The following is a 16259-nucleotide window of genomic DNA, read 5'->3' on the forward strand; positions in this document are numbered from 1 at the left end:
CCCCACTTAGTAAACAGATGCACTGGGAAGACTCGGTGTTGGTTTGCCCTAGAGACTAGCCCGGTGCCTGGGGCAGGACAGTGGGACTGGGGTGGGGAATTGTTCAATATCTGCTCCTGAAAGTAGTAATACTTGTAAAAGAGCACTGGCAATGCACTGTAGTCCCCTTCCCACAAACCTCCGCTCCCCCACCTAATAATGCACCTCAAGGGCTGGTGAATAAATGTTTAAATGACACATATTCCTCTGTTTGATGTTTAGTAATAACGAGCTGGCCGCGTGAGTCACAAACCTCGTTCACAGTCTGTGCCTCATATACAGCCGCGCAATTCCGGAGGCCGGGAATCCACCACCCGGGAAATTCATTAATTCCACAAACATTAATTGAGTGCCTGGCAACCTACTGGTTCATGAGTTGGAAGGGGATGAAATATTATTTAGAAGCTACACAAGGACAGGCAGTCAATGTTTTGGACACGTGTTCCCTAAGTGTCCGTCCTCTGACCTCTGACTTTATGACCTTCTTTATGAATCAGTGAAGGCCAGCTACGCTTTCAGAAGACCTCCATTTGCAGTTTTGGTCAAAAGCCTGTTGGCCTTTACCAGTGAAGACCTCTCTTTCTATATTGTGGTAACTCCTTCCTTAGTTAAAAGCTTTCTGTGTCTTTAAAAGGGGGCCGGACCCTGTCAAATAGACCCTAAAGCATAGGCTGAGGGCGCGTGAAGTCCCACCCACTTTCTGTGACGTTTGGTGCTCCTGCCTCTGATTGCTCGCTTCAGACGTCAATCGCAGGGCGTGTGTCTTGCTGGGACACAGTGGAGGTCTCAGCTCTGGTTTTCGGAGCGGTCGGGTGCATTCTCCTCCCCTGGCCCCCACGTTCTCGAAGCCCCCGCCGCCGGACCCAACGGCGAAGTCCACCAGTGGCTCCTGCGGCGCCCTCCCGCACCGGATCGCTCCTCGCTGGGGCGGGACCTGGCCCAACAGCTCCGGTCACTATGGTCAGTGGTCGTGGAGGGAGACAGGGAGAGCAGAAAGGGGAGGGGGTGGGCGAGGTAGGCGGGGTCGCCGCCCCGGCGCACGTGCACTCGCGGGACTGGGTTTGGGAGCGAGGCTCAGCTCCCACCGCTGGACCCTTGGCATTCGGACCCCCGGGAGTGCTGAGTCGTGAGGGGTACCGGGGGCCCCCCGTCCTTCCTCGGAAGGCCCTACAGGGCCCGGGGCGCACCCTGCCGCCCCTCATGGATGTTCAGCAAAGGGCACCCCCGGTTTGGCCCCCATGCTCCCCGCTCCCCACCCACGCCCCCCACTCCCGGCGCGTTCCTCTCAGGTGTCAGAAGGGTGCCGCCCTGCCGGGGCAAGGTAGGTGCCCTCAAACAGGACTGGAACAGGGGGAGGCTGTAGGGCTAAGGGCTGCCCCCTCTTTGTTCAGGAACCCCCAGTTGGCAGCTCAGCCATCAGAGACCCCCCCTCCCAAGCACCACGGGTGGACCCTATGGGGTGCACGTGTGGCCGGGTCACTAAACTTTCTCTCCGGCCGTCATCATCGTCAGGTGTTTGGAGTTAGGACTCACCGGGAGCGGCTGCCTCAAGTTGTGAGGCAGGTGAATTAGGAGTTAGAGCAAAGCAAAGACTGGAGGAGCCCTTGGTTCAGAGTCTTGTCTGAGCAGAAAGGGCTCCAGGGCCCCTCTGAGCTGAGCCAAACCTAGCGCCTGAGCAGGTGGGTAAACTGAGGCCCAGACAGGAACGGGACTGGGACTGACTGTGGTAGACCTGGGACTTGAACCCAAGGCTCTGGACGCACATTCCAGTGACATCCGTTGGCCTTCCCCACTTGGGGGAGGGGTCAGGCAATCACCCTGACCCCCCTTTTCCAGGGAACCTGTAGAGTGTAAGGGCTGGTGGCCCTTATGGCGGCTTGGGGGTCACACAGCCTGAGTTCAGATCTCATCTCGACCCCTTGGGAAGCTGAGAGGCAGTGGTTGGCCCATTCCCCACCCTAACACTACTCTGCTCATCTGTGCCATGGGCTGCTGCGAGGGCCACATGAGGTGACGCGGCTTTTCCTCTGATGACAGAGTCCTGGAAATAGGTGTGCAAGGTGCCTGGTTCTTTGTGCTTGGCCTCCTCCCTCCCACGTCTGGGCATGGAAATGGGTCACCACTTCCCAGGTGCTGCTGCTGCTGGGCAGGATCATGGGTCAAAGCCAGGTCATGGCCCAACAGGTTCTGGGTGTGGCACAGGCAGCCAGGTCATCTGCTCCAGAGCTGTCCTGCACAAACCAGCGTTTCGCTGGGGTATGGCTGAGGCCTCTGGGGCATCTGGAAGCACCAGCTTCCTGCTTCCAGTGCCCAAGGGTTTACCTTTCTCCGCTGCTCCTGGAAGGGGCCAGGTGTTTCTGCGTCACCCACTAGGGGGTGGCCTGAGGTGCAGTAATAATGGGTTTAGCCACCGGAGCTGGATGCTGGCATGCCTTCTGCCACCACTGGGTAGCTGAGAAAACAGCAGGGACCGTGGGGGCTGGAACCCCAACTTCTGATCTTTGTGCTGCACCGTGAGACCTCTGATCACCCCCTGGCCCCGTCTGCCCTGACTCATGAGACCGGAACCTAGAATGCAGGTGGGTCAGGAGCACCAAACCCTCACCCGGTCAGCGGGAGGCTTGGGTGCCTTGGAGAGGGATGAAGTGATCAATCCACTGAGCAGGATGTCTCCAAGGCCCAAGCCTCTCAAATCATGGAGGGCCCGGGTTGTGCAGGGTCTGTTCTCTTCCATTTTCTCAGCACTTATTGAGCACCTGCTGTTTACCAGACACCACAGTGGACCCTGGGCTGCATGGTGCGGATGGTTGTGTGTGTGTGGTGCACAGAGGAAAATGCTTTCGGAAAACACAGCGTCTTCTTTCCTTTCCCATTTCCAAGTCATGGGCTAAGCTTGAGGAAGGGTCCCACAAAGAAGACACAGAACCCCTGGGGAAGACGGGGGCTGGGATGAGGACCAGGCCTGGAGCTGCCACTGGTGGGGGCTGTAGGTAGCGAGGGGTCTCAGGCTCACTCCCAGTGAATTCAGCATCGGGGAAAGGAAGGAGTGTCCATAGTGAGCAGTACATCACAGGGCCCGGTGGTGGCTGTGTTCTTCCACTTGTCAAACACGACCCCAGCAGGCAATCGAGTCAGACCCTATGCCAGGCACTGATGACAAGGACCAGGGCCTGCCCTCTCCTAGGAGCCAAATGCCTGTTGGTGAAGACACAGCTAAATACCAGCAATTCCTGAGCCACTGGCCATGGCCTGAGGGGTCTGACCGAGGGCTTTGGGAGCACAGTGGGAAACCAGCGCCCTCTGAGGGAGCAGGAGGGTTGGCAGGGCTTCACCGAGGAGGGCTTTGGAACTGGTGCGGAAGGGTGTGTCCTTTAGGAAGGGCCACAGGAGGGGTACATTCCAGGCAGGGTGGGACAGCACTCTTAAAGGCCTGGGAATCTGGTTAAGAACGGGGCATTCTAGGAAAAGGTGGTGGCCTGTGTGGGTGCAGGGAGCTGGTGGGGGGCAGGAGAGTGGAGTCTAGAAAGTAGGTGGGGTCAGCCGGCGTTATGAGGGGCTTCACATGCCACGCTGTGGGGTTGGGTTGTGTTCTGCTACTGCAGAGAAGCATACCGACTTTCGACAAGAGATGGCTGACTTTGATGATGTCTCTGGCAAAGGAGTGGCCACAGGGCTGGCAGTGGCCAGGCTGCAGGCTGAGACCGGCTCGTCCATTCACTCATTCACTCAGTCATCTGCTCAGCATGCTGTTTTGGAGCAGTACTGGGTGCCAGGCATTGGGGACTGAGTCATGACAGGCAGATATGACTAGATCCCCTTATAGAGTTGACATTGTGGTGGAGGGAGACAGACAGTATGCAAGTCAGGGGGGGAGCCTGCATGCCGGAGAACGCTCAGAAGCAATAAGTCAAGGCAGTAGAGGTGGGTGGTCAGGGAAGGCCTCTCCAAGGAGGTGACGTCACCCAAGTCACGTGAGGAGGCAGCGGCAACCGCAGGTGCAGATGCTGCAAGGTAGGAATGTGTGTGTCCTGTAGGAGGAACACACAGAGGGTCGTGTGGCTGGAGCTCAGGCAGAGTGAGGTGAACAAGGCCAGATGGCGTAGGACCTGGGGGGCCACCCTCCCCAGGTCGAGGGAAGCCACTGGGAGATGTGCAGGCAAGGTGTGATGTTGGTGGGCTTACACGTTAAGCACTTGCCCTGGCTGCTTAACGATGGTGACAAGGAGTAGAGGCCAGGAGTCAGTTGGGGACCCCATGTGGAGTGGAGATGGTGGCAGCTCAGGCTGGACCCAGGAGCAGAGCTGATGCGGGGGAAGAAAAGGAGGGTAAAGAGGAATTCTGGGCCTCTGGCATGAGCCCTGCCAGCTGGAGGGGCCCTTGGGGGAGCTGGGGACACCTGGGAAGGGAGGCAGGGGTGGAGTGAGAGAGCAGCTAGGGGCACAGTAATTCAGGGGTGCTGGTCAGACACACCAATGGCTAGCGACTTGAGGTCAGATCTCCAGGGAGAGGTCAGAGCCGGAGACAATTTCTGAGGGTCCACCAGTAGGATGCTGTACAAGTTCAGACATCCAATGAAAGGAGGCCAGGGTCCGAGTTCAGGGTCTCTGTGAGGCCAGCCAATGACTGTGACTCAAGGCATGTGGGGACCCAGGTGCAGGGTCTTCCCTATTTTCTGAACTGGACAGCGGAGAAGGGGCATTTGGATGGTGGGCTGAGTAACAGCCCCCTGAAGATGTCCCCGTCCTAATCCCCGGGACCTGTGACTAGGGTACCTCACAGGCAATAGAGACTTTGCAGGTGTGATGAAGTTAAGGGTCTTGAGGTGGGGAGATACCCTGAATCACCCAGGTGGGCCAGTGATGCAATCACTGGGGTCCTTATAAGGGGGATGGCAGGAGGGTCGGAGTGAGAAGGAGCCCCGATGATGGAAGGAAGGAGGTATCGTGAGCCAAGGAATGCAGGCAGCCTCTGGGACCTGAAAAAGGTAAGGAAAGGGGTTCTCCCCTGGAGCCTCCAGAAACACAAGACAATAGTAAATCCATGTTTCCAGTTCCTGGGTTGTGCTAATTCGTTACAGCAGCAAGAGGAAACTCATTCAGGGCTCTAGGGCTTTCCTAAGTCTTCGGCCTCCTAATATTTTTGATTACTCACCTCGGTAAAAATGTTTTGATCATTCCACTATTTGCATATTATACATCATACCCTCAAGTAGACATTTGAAAAGGCATTTCCTTTCAGTCCCTGAACCAGCCCCCTCTGGAGACCCCAGCCCCAGGCAGGCTAGGCCAGGGCTGGAGCCCCTGGGAGCCTCTGGAAGTGACAGGGACCTTCCGGGAGGGGACAGTGCCAGGTTCTGGGCCCTGCCCTACTGGTGGGTGAGACTGGAGGCTCTGGCCACTACCATGAAGGAGTCGGTAGCTGGAGGTCAAGCCACAACATGAGTGTGGCTTCGGGGTGGCTGGGCCTGTTTAACGAGGTGACTCACAGCCCAGCGTAGCCCTGCAGAGTAGCCTCAGAGGGAGATTGGGCTGGCAGGGCGCTGGCATTGCCCGTTGGGGCCCTGGGGGCCCGTGAGAGGCCTGCCAGAACCTCGGAGCCTGGGCTGGAGGATGCTCACAGAGGCACCAAGCGCATATTGGGGGTTTATAGGCAGGCGTGTGAGCCTGGGGCTGGCTGTTAAGGAGCCATTGGGTAGTGACAATGAGGCGTGTGCAAGGGCCAGGTGGAGTCTCTTCCTGGAAGGTGAGTGGGTGCAGAAGGGAGGTAGATTTCATTCTTTCATTCAACAAACATCTCGTCTCCTGCTTTGATCCAGGCCCTGGGTTGGGCCCTGGGGAATCAGCCAGGTGAACAGAAGGTTCAGAGGGTTTGACAAGCCATTCTGTGCCAAGGGAGGCCCCTGTGGCTTTGGACACTGTGGTGGGTAGAGGCATCCAGGCCCCCAGAAATGCTCTTTCTTAGTTGCAGTGCCTCTCCTCTGTCCTGGATGCTGAGTACAGGAGTCAGGGCCACAGGAGTTCATTGTCAGGTAGCAGTTTGGAGTCTGACTGATGTGGACACAGAAGTCACTTAGTGGTTCCAGTGGTGAGCTGCGTGGAAATCTAGTCATCCAGAATCCAGACACATTTGTCCAGATGGAAAGGGTTGTAACATCAAAGAGTCCACTGTGAGCCCTGGCTGGTGTGCCTCAGTTGGTTGGAGCATCATCCTGTAACCAAAAGGTTGCGGGTTCAATTCCCGGTCAGGGCACAAGCCCAGGTTGCTGCTTGATCCCTGGTCCCACCTGATCCTGGTCTGGGCAAGTATGGGAGGCAGTCAGTCTGTGTTTCTCTCTGGCATCGATGTTTCCCTCTCTCCCTTCCTCTCTCTCTAAAAGCAATGGGGGGAAAATGCCCTTGGGCGAGGATTAAAAAAAAAACAAAAGGCTCCCCTGTGGGCGAGGTGGTCTTGGCGAAGTCATTGTCTAGCCAGTCAGGAGCCCTGGAAAGGCTGGTCGGAGGCAGTCTGTCAACACTGATGGCAGTAAACTGGTGAAAAACTGGTGATTTCCATTTGCTAAAATGTGTGAGAACTGTCTCCTTGGGTCGTGTGCAGGTACCAGGGCCACCTATTTTAAACTGTTAACTACCAGTGGCTTTAACACCAATTCAATTACATGATTTTTGTGCTGCAATCAGAGCTGTTCCTGGGGTGGGTTGGAGGTCCAGGTGCATCTCCCACCTGTTCAAGCCCCGAGTCTGGGCAGAAAAAACAAGAGCCGGAGACATGGGCTGCAGAGGATTGGCTATTTGGACAGAGCCATCTCCTGCACTTTCCCTGGTCCCTGGCTCCACCCGCACCTGCTCCCTGCCAGTGACTTCTCAGCTCTCTGGAGGCCCGGACTCTGGGCCAGGAGCTTATCCCTCTGGGCAGGAATTGACCTAGACTCCGAGCTGGGCTGCAATGTGAACTTCCACCAGCAGATGGTGCATCTGTCCAGGTGTTACTGCCTGTGTGTTTCTCTCCTGGGCCTGGTGCAGGCTGGATGTTTGCTTCGCGAAATGTTGGATTTAAGAAGGAATGTAGGAGTGAGACGGGAAGGACAGAGGAGACAGAGGAACGTGTCACACTCCAGCATGAAGGCCCACTAGGTTTGAGGCGTCATATTCGATAAAATGAATCAGTTCAGCCGTGACAGGATGGTCCCTCTCCGTGATGGGGCCAACCTGGCTCCCTGTCCAGGCAATGTGGGGTGCAGGGTCCTTGTCACACCACACATGCCTTTTGTGGGGAGCCAACAGTCACTGTGTTGGTAACCAGCAGTTCAGAGGCTTTGTACTTGGTGAAGGGCCATCAGTTGCTTTTGAAATTGTCATAGCTTTGCCTCTTTGTCTTTCAGAGTGAAACGTCTTTCAACCTAATATCAGAAAAATGTGATATTCTATCAATTCTCCGGGATCATCCTGAAAACAGGATTTACCAGAGGAAAATCCAGGTGAGGCGGAGGGTCGGGAGGAGAGGGCCCTAGATTAGACGGGCTGGAGTCAGGAGCAGAGGAGACGGTGCCAGTTTGAAGGCTAAAAGGCTTAGCATTCGGACCTGGATCCTGGGCAAATTAAAGGGCTCCCAGAATATTTCGGTGTTGGGCGTTGGCCTTAGTGAAAAATCCTTTAGTTGCAAAAAGAGAAAAAAAAATTTAATCTAGGCGCTATCCTAAGTGCTTTTTTACTCACTGAGACCTGACTGCGACATTGAAGGTCAGTACTTTCATTACTCACATTTACAGCTGAGGAAGCTGAGGCACGGAAGCTAAACAGCAGGCCCACGGTCCCACAGCTAGTGCGTTAACAAGCCAGTGACCAAGTGATGGGCAGCCTGGTCACTTCTGCTGCACCCGTCACCACTCCGGAGGGAGAGCCCGCTCTAGCGGGGCTGCCAGAGGGTCTGCCAGAGCAGAGCAGAGCAGGCACGGCTCACAGAACAGGGCTCCGGGGAACAGGTGGCTGCTTCTCCCTGCGCCCTGGCAGGACTGTCTCTGGGACAGGAGCAAAAATGGGGCGGCACACTGATTCTTGTGTCCCTGAGGGTGCTCTCGTCCTTCCCTGCCGGCCTGCCTCAGCGGGCCCAGGGGCTCTGAGCCCTCTCCTCCGTGGTGAGAAGAGACTCCACAATCTATTGGAAGCCATCTCTGCTGCTAGAACTGGAGCCTCCTGAGGGAGGCAGTGAAGTGGACTCCAGGCCATTTCAGAGGGAAACTGACTGTAGGGGTGCAAAAAAAGGGGTGGTATGGGGGGACCGCACCTTTTGAGGCGTATTTGAAGGACGGGCCAGACTGCTTCCTATGTCTGAGAAGGCCCTTCTGGCTGGCTCTGCAGCCCCCGGCCCACCACGCAGTCACGCTGAACCCGTCTCTGCCTCCGAGTGCACTGCCCACCCCGACCCCGCGCAGCCCTGCTGCTCCTCTTCCGAAGCCTGGTGTGGACGCCATTGCTCCCAGCCACCCCCAGCGCCTGCCCCGTACTCCTGCTGTCCTGCTGCTGAGATCTTCTCTCTACCCACCCCCAGACCGTAGAGAGCCTGAGGGCAGGGCCGGGGCCCCAGTCACCCCGCAGTGCTGGGCACAGGGACTGGCCCAGAGTGTCTGTTTGTGGGAAGGATGAGAGCTGGGAGACAGTAAAGGGGCAGGCAGGCTGTGGGGGAGCTGGTGGTACCTGGGGATGGGGGGGCCCGCCCTGACAGGACACGACGGCTGGGGAGGGTGTCTCTGCAGACATTGCCCTCATTTCCGGGTCTCCCCACAGGAACTCAGCAAAATGTTCACCGCCATCCGCAAGACCAAGGGGGACGGGAACTGCTTCTACCGGGCCCTGGGCTACGCCTACCTGGAATCCCTGCTGGGGAAGAGCAGAGAGATCCTTAAGTGAGTGGGCAGAGGGTGGGCACCCTGACTCGGAGGCCATGTTCTCTGTCATGTCGGTGTTGGACTTCCTCAAGGGTTTTTCCTTGGCACAGCCTGCTCGACCCAGGGAGTGAGCTGGAGGGCTGCCTGGCAGCCGTGCTGATGTTCGGCGGTGCCCAGCTGCCTGCCATGTTGGAGGAGGGGCAGCCGGGCAGCTGGGGAGGCACTAATGACCCAACAGTCACTGAGCAGTCAGGCTTGGTCTGAGGAGCCCCGGCATCAGAGACCCTTTGCTAAGGCAGGTTTCTCAGTGGTGGCACTGCCAACATTTCGGGCAGGATCACTTATCCTGGGGCTGTCCTCTGTCCTGTTGCTTGTAGGACGTTTAGTAGCATCCCTTGCTTCCCCCGACTAGCTGCTGGGAGCACCCCGTTCCCCAAGCCGTGACAATCAAAAATGTCTCCAGACATTGCCAGGTATCTCCTTGGGGGGCTGGGTGGGGTGCGGGGGGCGGTCAAGCCTGGTTGAGAACTGCTAGGTTAAGGCCATCATCTCCTGTTCCCAGTAGAGATTCTCAAAGCAGATAGAAAGTAAGCCACCTATTCTTTATTTTGAATGAGTCATTCATATCATTTCCTGAATGACAGACTGGCTGAGCCCCTTTTGATGGAGAGTGAGCTATCTCAAGTCACTCCCGCCCCCACCTTCCTGCAACCCTGTAGGTCACTAGCTGTGTCCCCCAGAACTGTGATAGGCAGAGGCCGTGGGCTCTGAGGGCAGACCGCACTCCTTTGCTTACTTGCTGTGTGACCTCGGGCAAGTGGCCTGACTTCTCTGAGCCTGTTTCCCCATCAGTGGAAGCTGGATAATGTTGCGTGGATTCAGGGGTTGTCATTACTCAGCACGGCAATGCCGGCAAAGCTCACCCCCGTGTCTCTGTCCCAGCCCTGCCGGCTCTGTGCCCCTTCACCCCTTCCCCCGCTGCAGTCTCACCCAATGGGTGCCACACACGACCCTGGTGGAGCACTGGGGATGCAGCGGTGAATGGCATACACAACACCCTGCCTTGGAGCTCGCATCCTAACGAGAGACGGACAGTTGTTAAGGACAGTATTTGATGGGGTGAATGGTGACATGTGTGGGGAAAGATCAGCAGGGATGGTGGCCAGGTTGTCCAGGGGCAGGGAGCGTTGGAGAGGTAAGGGGGGCACATCACGTGGGGCCTCATGGGCCTCCATAAAGACCTTAAACATCCATACCGGGCGGGCGTGGCCTGGGAGGGACTCAGGGAGAGACCCCAGGAGAGAAGCGGGCAGACAGACCCCAAATACCTGTGGAGGCGGGGCCAACAAGGTTCCCTCATGGTGCGGGCTGCGTGGTGTGTGATGAGTGGAGAGGAGTCAAGCATGACTGCTGCCAGGTGTTTGGCCCGAGACTTACCAGGACAGAGAAGCCACTTGCTGCAGAGGCTGGGGAGGGCGGGGGTTCCATATCAGGGGGTGCCTAGTCTGAAATGTGTGTGAGCCACCCAAGGCGGGTGCGCAACCCAGGCAGTGGGATGAGCGAGGCTGGTGTTATCCCCACTTTCCAGTCAAGTGTACTGAGTTTCAGAAAGGTTAAATGTCCTGCCCAAGGTCACACTGAACCTGGTGTCAGCTGAGTCACAGAGCCACACTCCTCATACCTCATGTCGTGGGGCCATGAGTCCTGGCCTGGGTGTTTGCCCTGTGTCTCGCTCATCGCTGTGTCCCCAGTGCCCGGCACAGTGGGGGCAGCAGTCATTGGTGAGGAACGGTGGGGAATGCTGTGGAGGTTCAGGGGTGGGGGTGGGGTTGGGGCAGGACAGCCAGGACGAGGGGGAGCAGAGCTGTTCATACCATGGCCTCACGGGGACAAAGGCACAGGGATGCTCACCGCACCCACACCCCCCACACTGCGAAAGGGGGAGTCCATGGCCCAAGGCCCGAGAGCAACTTAACAGACCTCGACCCCCAGCACAGCGCCATCCCCGCCTGTTCTGGCCAAACCACGCTCATATAATTTAAAGTTTACGTAACTTGATTTTTAAATAATGTCTGTGTTTCAAACCGGGCTGGCTGAATTCTTGAGAATTTAACTAGTTCTTGTGAGTGCAGACAAACCCCCATTCCCTGGCTGTGGGTGGGGACAGGGAAAATGTGTGTGGTGGGTGGCCATGGGGCGGGAGGGGGGCTCTGAGGCTGGACGAGATGAGGCTGGCAGGCTAGGCAGGGGCCCTTACTGGGCACCGGTGCTGAGGGAGAAGGCTGTGGTAGGTCACTCGGAGGTCCCTGTGTGGAACAGACCAAGAGCAAGGAAAGATTAGGCATGGCCTAGGCCAGAGACGGCAATGAACCATGGGGACAGGGAGGAGGGACAGTGCCAGGAGACCTTTGTCTTGAGCAGGTGGTGGTTACCTCACTTCCTTCTCTGCGGAATTGGTGTAATACCCACGTCCTGGGATCGTACACAGTGAGGACAGAACAAGTCCCGTTGTGGTCCACGTGGAAGTCGTGTGAGAGACAGAGAAGTCCCCCCAGTTAGTGACATCCACCTTCCTTCTGATTGTGCTGGGGACAGCTGGTGAGAGTGGATGACTGTCGACAGTCCCAGCAGCGCTCCCCGGCATCTCCCACCAAGCACTGGTCTACCCCTTCAGGTTCAAGGAGCGCGTGCTGCAGACCCCCAGCGACCTCCTGGCCGCCGGCTTTGAGGAGCACAAGTTCCGAAACTTCTTCAATGCTGTGAGTTCACCTGGGCACGATGGCTGAGGGATCAGGTCCCACCACGCTGGCGGGGCCGACAGGAGAGGGTGCTGCCGGAGCTCGTTCACAGCCCGTGGCTCTGTGCTCAGGCCTCCCTTGCTCCTCCCGGCCAGGCAAGGACTGAGAATTGCTTCCTGCTTGTACGGATGTGGGAGGACAGGGAATCCAGGGCCCTGCCTTCCTTCTGGGAGGCGTCACCTCCTTAGGGTAGCTCTGAGGCTGGAAACTCCTGCCCAATGTCCTTCCCACCATTTCCTCTCCACCCCACTCCCTAACCCCATCTGTGAGGGTGAGGGGGAACCTCTCCGTTCTGAATCTGTGAATAAGCATCTCAGCCTGACAGTGATGGAGGGAGACCCCAACTGCAGTTCCCTAGACTCCCACGAGTCTGGGCCAAGTCACTCATTACAGAGTGTCTCTAACCCTGTGACTTAGCTTTGGGAGGATCTCAGATTGACTGATTTTGGTACCTTGACTTGGAGATATCGAAGTGAAAATTCAGTGGAGGGAGCCCTGGGAGAGGCAGTGCAGGCCTGGCCGGCACCTGCCCTCGCTGACCTGCGGGGGCCAGTTTTACAGTGTGGTGGAGCTGGTGGAGAAGGACGGCTCCGTGTGCAGCCTGCTGAAGGCGTTCAACGACCAGAGCACCTCCGACAGAATCGTGCAGTTCCTGCGCCTGCTCACCTCGGCCTTCATCAAGAACCGAGCGGACTTCTTCCGACACTTCATCGACGAGGAGATGGACATCAAGGACTTCTGCACTCACGTAGGTCCTCAGGGCCTCAGGCTTTGGGGACTGGGCTCCAGCCCTGGGCTCCGCTCGTGCCTCTCTCCTTGGGAGACTTGAGCACCAGCTTCCCTGGCCAGGGGACTTGGATAGGGCTCTGTATTTGCAATTCAAAGGGCCCAGATAAGCCCGCCAGAAGCACCCAACCAGAACTGCCTGAACTGTGTGGCTTTGGGCAAGGCACTTTTCTCTCCAGGCCTCAGACTTCCCACTTGAGAAAAGGGGCTTTGGATTCGACTGTGACATAAGTAAGGAGTCACATTTGCCCCAAGATGTGTTTTGTTTACCGTGTATGGTATTAACCCCTCTCCAGCATTTAAACAGCGGGCACTTTTCATGAGATCCAGCTCCAGGCCTTATTTCTGCATGGCAGCCATCAACAGAAGCTAAGTGGCCAACATGCTTTGACCCAGGACCACGAAAGCCAGGGTTGGACTTCTCACTGGTCCTCTGCTAGGCCTCCTTCCTAAACTGTTTTTTTTTTTTTTTCACTTTGGCCTTTGCAGGAAGTGGAGCCGATGGCCACAGAGTGTGACCACATCCAGATCACAGCCCTGTCTCAGGCACTGAACATCGCCCTGCAGGTGGAGTATGTGGACGAGACAGACACGGCCCTGAACCACCACGTGTTCCCCGAGGCCGCCACCCCTTCCGTTTACCTGCTCTATAAAACTTCCCACTACAACATCCTTTATGCAGCTGATAAACGTGATTAATTTTAGGCCACGAAGTGGAGCCTGTACCCTAACGGGGACTGCATTCTGAATGGAACATTATGGCTTTTCAATTTTTTAAGCGATTTAGACTGTAGTTAGAAAACAGAACACACAGACTTTGGGGCAAAGTCCCTGGGAAAAAGGCCTACCAATTACGGACTGTGGTAATTTGGGGATATTTTTAGTATTCATTTTCATAAAGGATCAAATGGTTTTTAACTTGGGGTTAGGAAGCCAGGGCCCCACGGCTCTGCTCCAAGTCCCTCAAGACCTTGGGGTAAGTCTCCCCGTTTCCCAGGCCTGTTTCTCCAGTGCCGGAGGCGTCTGCCAGCACTGGCGTTCTATTGTTGAACAAAAGCAAGCCAGGGCCCTCTGGTTTCTTCTCACCCTGGGCAGTGCTTCTCTGTAAGGGAGGGAAAGCTCAAGGTCACTGTCTTAAGTGACTTACAAGTTCTGTAAAAAGGAATCAAGTCTAACCAACTGTTGGGCTGGACCGTGGTGGACGGCTGGATGAAGCGCTGGCCGGCTAAGGCCAGCCTGAATGAGCGGGCTTCGCCGTGGTTCCAAACCTTCGTGATGGGAGTGCTCTCTTACCCCTAACTTCAGAAGAAAAAAGAGACTTTTATGCCAAAGCCTAGAAAGCGGACTTTAGCAGGAAGTTCAAGTCGCTGGGCCCCCTCTACCTCTCTCAGGGCCAGGACCGCCCGCCTGGCCCCTCAGGGTTCTGCCACTAGCCCCACTTGGACCACTGCTCAAGGAAAATTAGAACCTGGGAGCCGGAAGCTGTGCATTCACCCCCAACGCACCCTGGAAGGAGAACCAGGTACTCAGGCGGAGACGCTGGCGTGGGCAGCCAGACTCTAGCTGAGCAGAGCGGACACGTTTTGCAAGGCTGCATTTTTTTTTTCTGCCATCCCGCTTCTGCTCCGTTTATGGGCTGGCGAGGGGTCAGGTGGGAAAGAGCACAGGCAAGCCGAAGACACTGGCATGGAGGGAGACTACCGTTATGGAAACTGCCTGGGAGTCAAGAGCCCCAGCCGGCAGCCACCTCATTCATCCACCTGGAGGTGCCCCTGAATAACCTCACCGCGCTGCCTCAGGACCTCAAAGAGCCCTGACTGGCCTGGGACTCTGCTGGCAAGTTCTCCTGCTCTGCAGGAGGAAATGGAGAACGCAAGGGTGTGGGCTGCGCTGTGTGTTACTTCCTTAATCAAAAGCCCCTCCTCACAGGCTCCAATCTGCTGCTGGCCAGACTGTGCACGGGGGCTGGGGAGCAGGCTGCTCCAAGTACTGGGACACAAGGTCACGTCAGGGTGCTTGAATTCCGGGCAGGGACGCAGGCTCCTATCCTGCCATTGGCTGGAATTTGAACCCAAGGGCTCAGACTGAGTGATATGTCACTTTCCTGCAGGAATATAAATCTGACCCTCATGTCGGAACTGGTTCAGTGTCCCACCCCGCTCCGGGCAGGAGTGCCAGGCTCTGTGACAGTATACTGGGGCATCCCCACCCCCAAACTGAAGAGCGTGAACACGTGACACAGGGCTGAACACCCTCAGCCGCTCTGAAGGTTGTGAGGTGGGTCCTGAGCCCCCGGCCAGGCTCTCTAGCACAGTGTAAGGAGCACTGGCTGCCACTTCTCTGCATGCGTGGCTTGCGAAGCACGCACAGAAGCAGTTTTTTTCCTTGGCAGACTGGCTGGAGAAATCCCCTCTGAGACTCACCTATGCTGTGCTCCCAGGCCTGGGGCCCACCAGTGCTCATCTGGGACCTTCTTCCCAGGAGAGACCCTGGCAGCTTAGAGCCAGAGAGCCCGAGAGAGACGGGCCAAGTTACTTTCTCTGTGGGAAAGCACTGGAGAAAGAGTGGCAGAATTCAGTGGAACTCTAAGACGAGTGGCTACCCATCTTAAGATGGGGTTATGTCCCAATAAACCCATTAAGTTGAAAATATTTTAAGTGGAAAATGTATTTAATACACCTAACCACCTGAACATCAGAGTTTACCCTAGCCTACCTCACATGGGCTCGGAATCTTAGCCTACAGTCGGGCAATTATCTTGAGTTTCATCTCAAGAACTGTCTTTCTCTTCTCAGCAGCAGGAGGCACAGATGGGTGGGATGAGAAAACCACACACAATATCAAAAAGTGCCGGCACCCTACCTGCCTGAACCCAGGGCCGGCCCGGAGCCTTGGCGGGCAGCCGCCGCCGCTGCCGCAGCACAGCAGAGCGTCTCACCACATTTCGCCAGCCCGGGAAAGTGAAATTCAGAATTCAAATGCGGTCTCTCCTGAATGTGTACACTACTTTTGTACTATCATGAGGTCAAAAAATCTAAGTCAGGCACAGTCTGATTTGCTGAAATCCAGTCATGGCTAATAACGATCACTCGCCCTGGATAATTGTCCACCCCACCCCATGAAACCCCCTTTCCAGACCAAAAGCTGGAAGGAATGTTACTTTGAGAGTTTACAACTGTGTATTTATTACTTTCTTTCCAAAGGAAACTTTGTACAGCAATGGAGATATTTACCAACCAAAAGAACAAACTGTCCTTGCTTTTGACCGGGTCCCTTATTTGAGCATAAAGTGGCTCCCGAGGCGGCCCGGGTTTCCATCTCAACTTTGTAACTTACTAGCTACGTGACCTGGCCAAGACGCGTCGCCCCTCCGAGCCCCAGGTCCCACGTCAGTGAAACGCCTACCCATCACAGGACACCAGTTAAAGCGGAAGAGACTGTGTGAGAACAACTATAAGACCCGACACGTAGTGAGTGTTCCACGAACAGCATGCTCCCAACCTACCCTTCCCAAGGGCGGTGGCGGGTACTGCGTGGTAGGGGAACGTGCCACCTCACCAGTGGCACTATGGCTCCCCCAATAGTGGCCTAAGAACCAAACACGTTCCCTTACTGAGCAGAAACGAGGGTGGGGGTTGTGGCTCCGAGTGGCTGCCCTGGGACCTTAGGTCCTATAGCAGGGGTGTCAAACTCATTTTCACCCAGGGCCCCATCAGCCAAGCGGTTGCCTTCAAAGGGCCGAATGTAATTTCAGG

The 16259-nt window shown here is 56.3% G+C and overlaps 1 protein-coding gene across 2 annotated transcripts; it reads left to right on the top strand.

Annotated features, from left to right (window-relative positions):
- The first annotated feature begins 792 nt into the window (after positions 1–792).
- On the top strand, positions 793–15155 carry OTUB2 (OTU deubiquitinase, ubiquitin aldehyde binding 2). 2 transcript variants are annotated; one of them, XM_045201572.2, is made up of 6 exons: positions 793–999; positions 7418–7513; positions 8820–8938; positions 11595–11679; positions 12272–12466; positions 12994–15155. In XM_045201572.2, the coding sequence occupies exons 1-6, from the start codon at positions 997–999 to the stop codon at positions 13201–13203; spliced, it is 708 nt and encodes a 235-aa protein (XP_045057507.2). In that variant the 5' UTR covers positions 793–996; the 3' UTR covers positions 13204–15155. The 2 variants fall into 2 exon arrangements, with proteins under 2 accessions (XP_045057507.2, XP_045057506.2); XM_045201571.2 differs by lacking the exon at positions 793–999 and adding an exon at positions 2509–2618.
- The last annotated feature ends 1104 nt before the right edge of the window (positions 15156–16259 follow it).

Source organism: Desmodus rotundus, chromosome 7 (assembly GCF_022682495.2).
Source record: "Desmodus rotundus isolate HL8 chromosome 7, HLdesRot8A.1, whole genome shotgun sequence".
Lineage (NCBI taxonomy): Eukaryota > Metazoa > Chordata > Mammalia > Chiroptera > Phyllostomidae > Desmodus > Desmodus rotundus.

Coding starts and splice junctions, on each gene's coding strand:
- OTUB2 (XM_045201571.2), top strand. CDS start 2,595: ATGAGACCGGAACCTAGAATGCAG. Junction 8,939..11,594: donor AAGAGCAGAGAGATCCTTAA/GTGAGTGGGCAG, acceptor CTACCCCTTCAG/GTTCAAGGAGCGCGTGCTGC. Junction 11,680..12,271: donor TCCGAAACTTCTTCAATGCT/GTGAGTTCACCT, acceptor TGCGGGGGCCAG/TTTTACAGTGTGGTGGAGCT.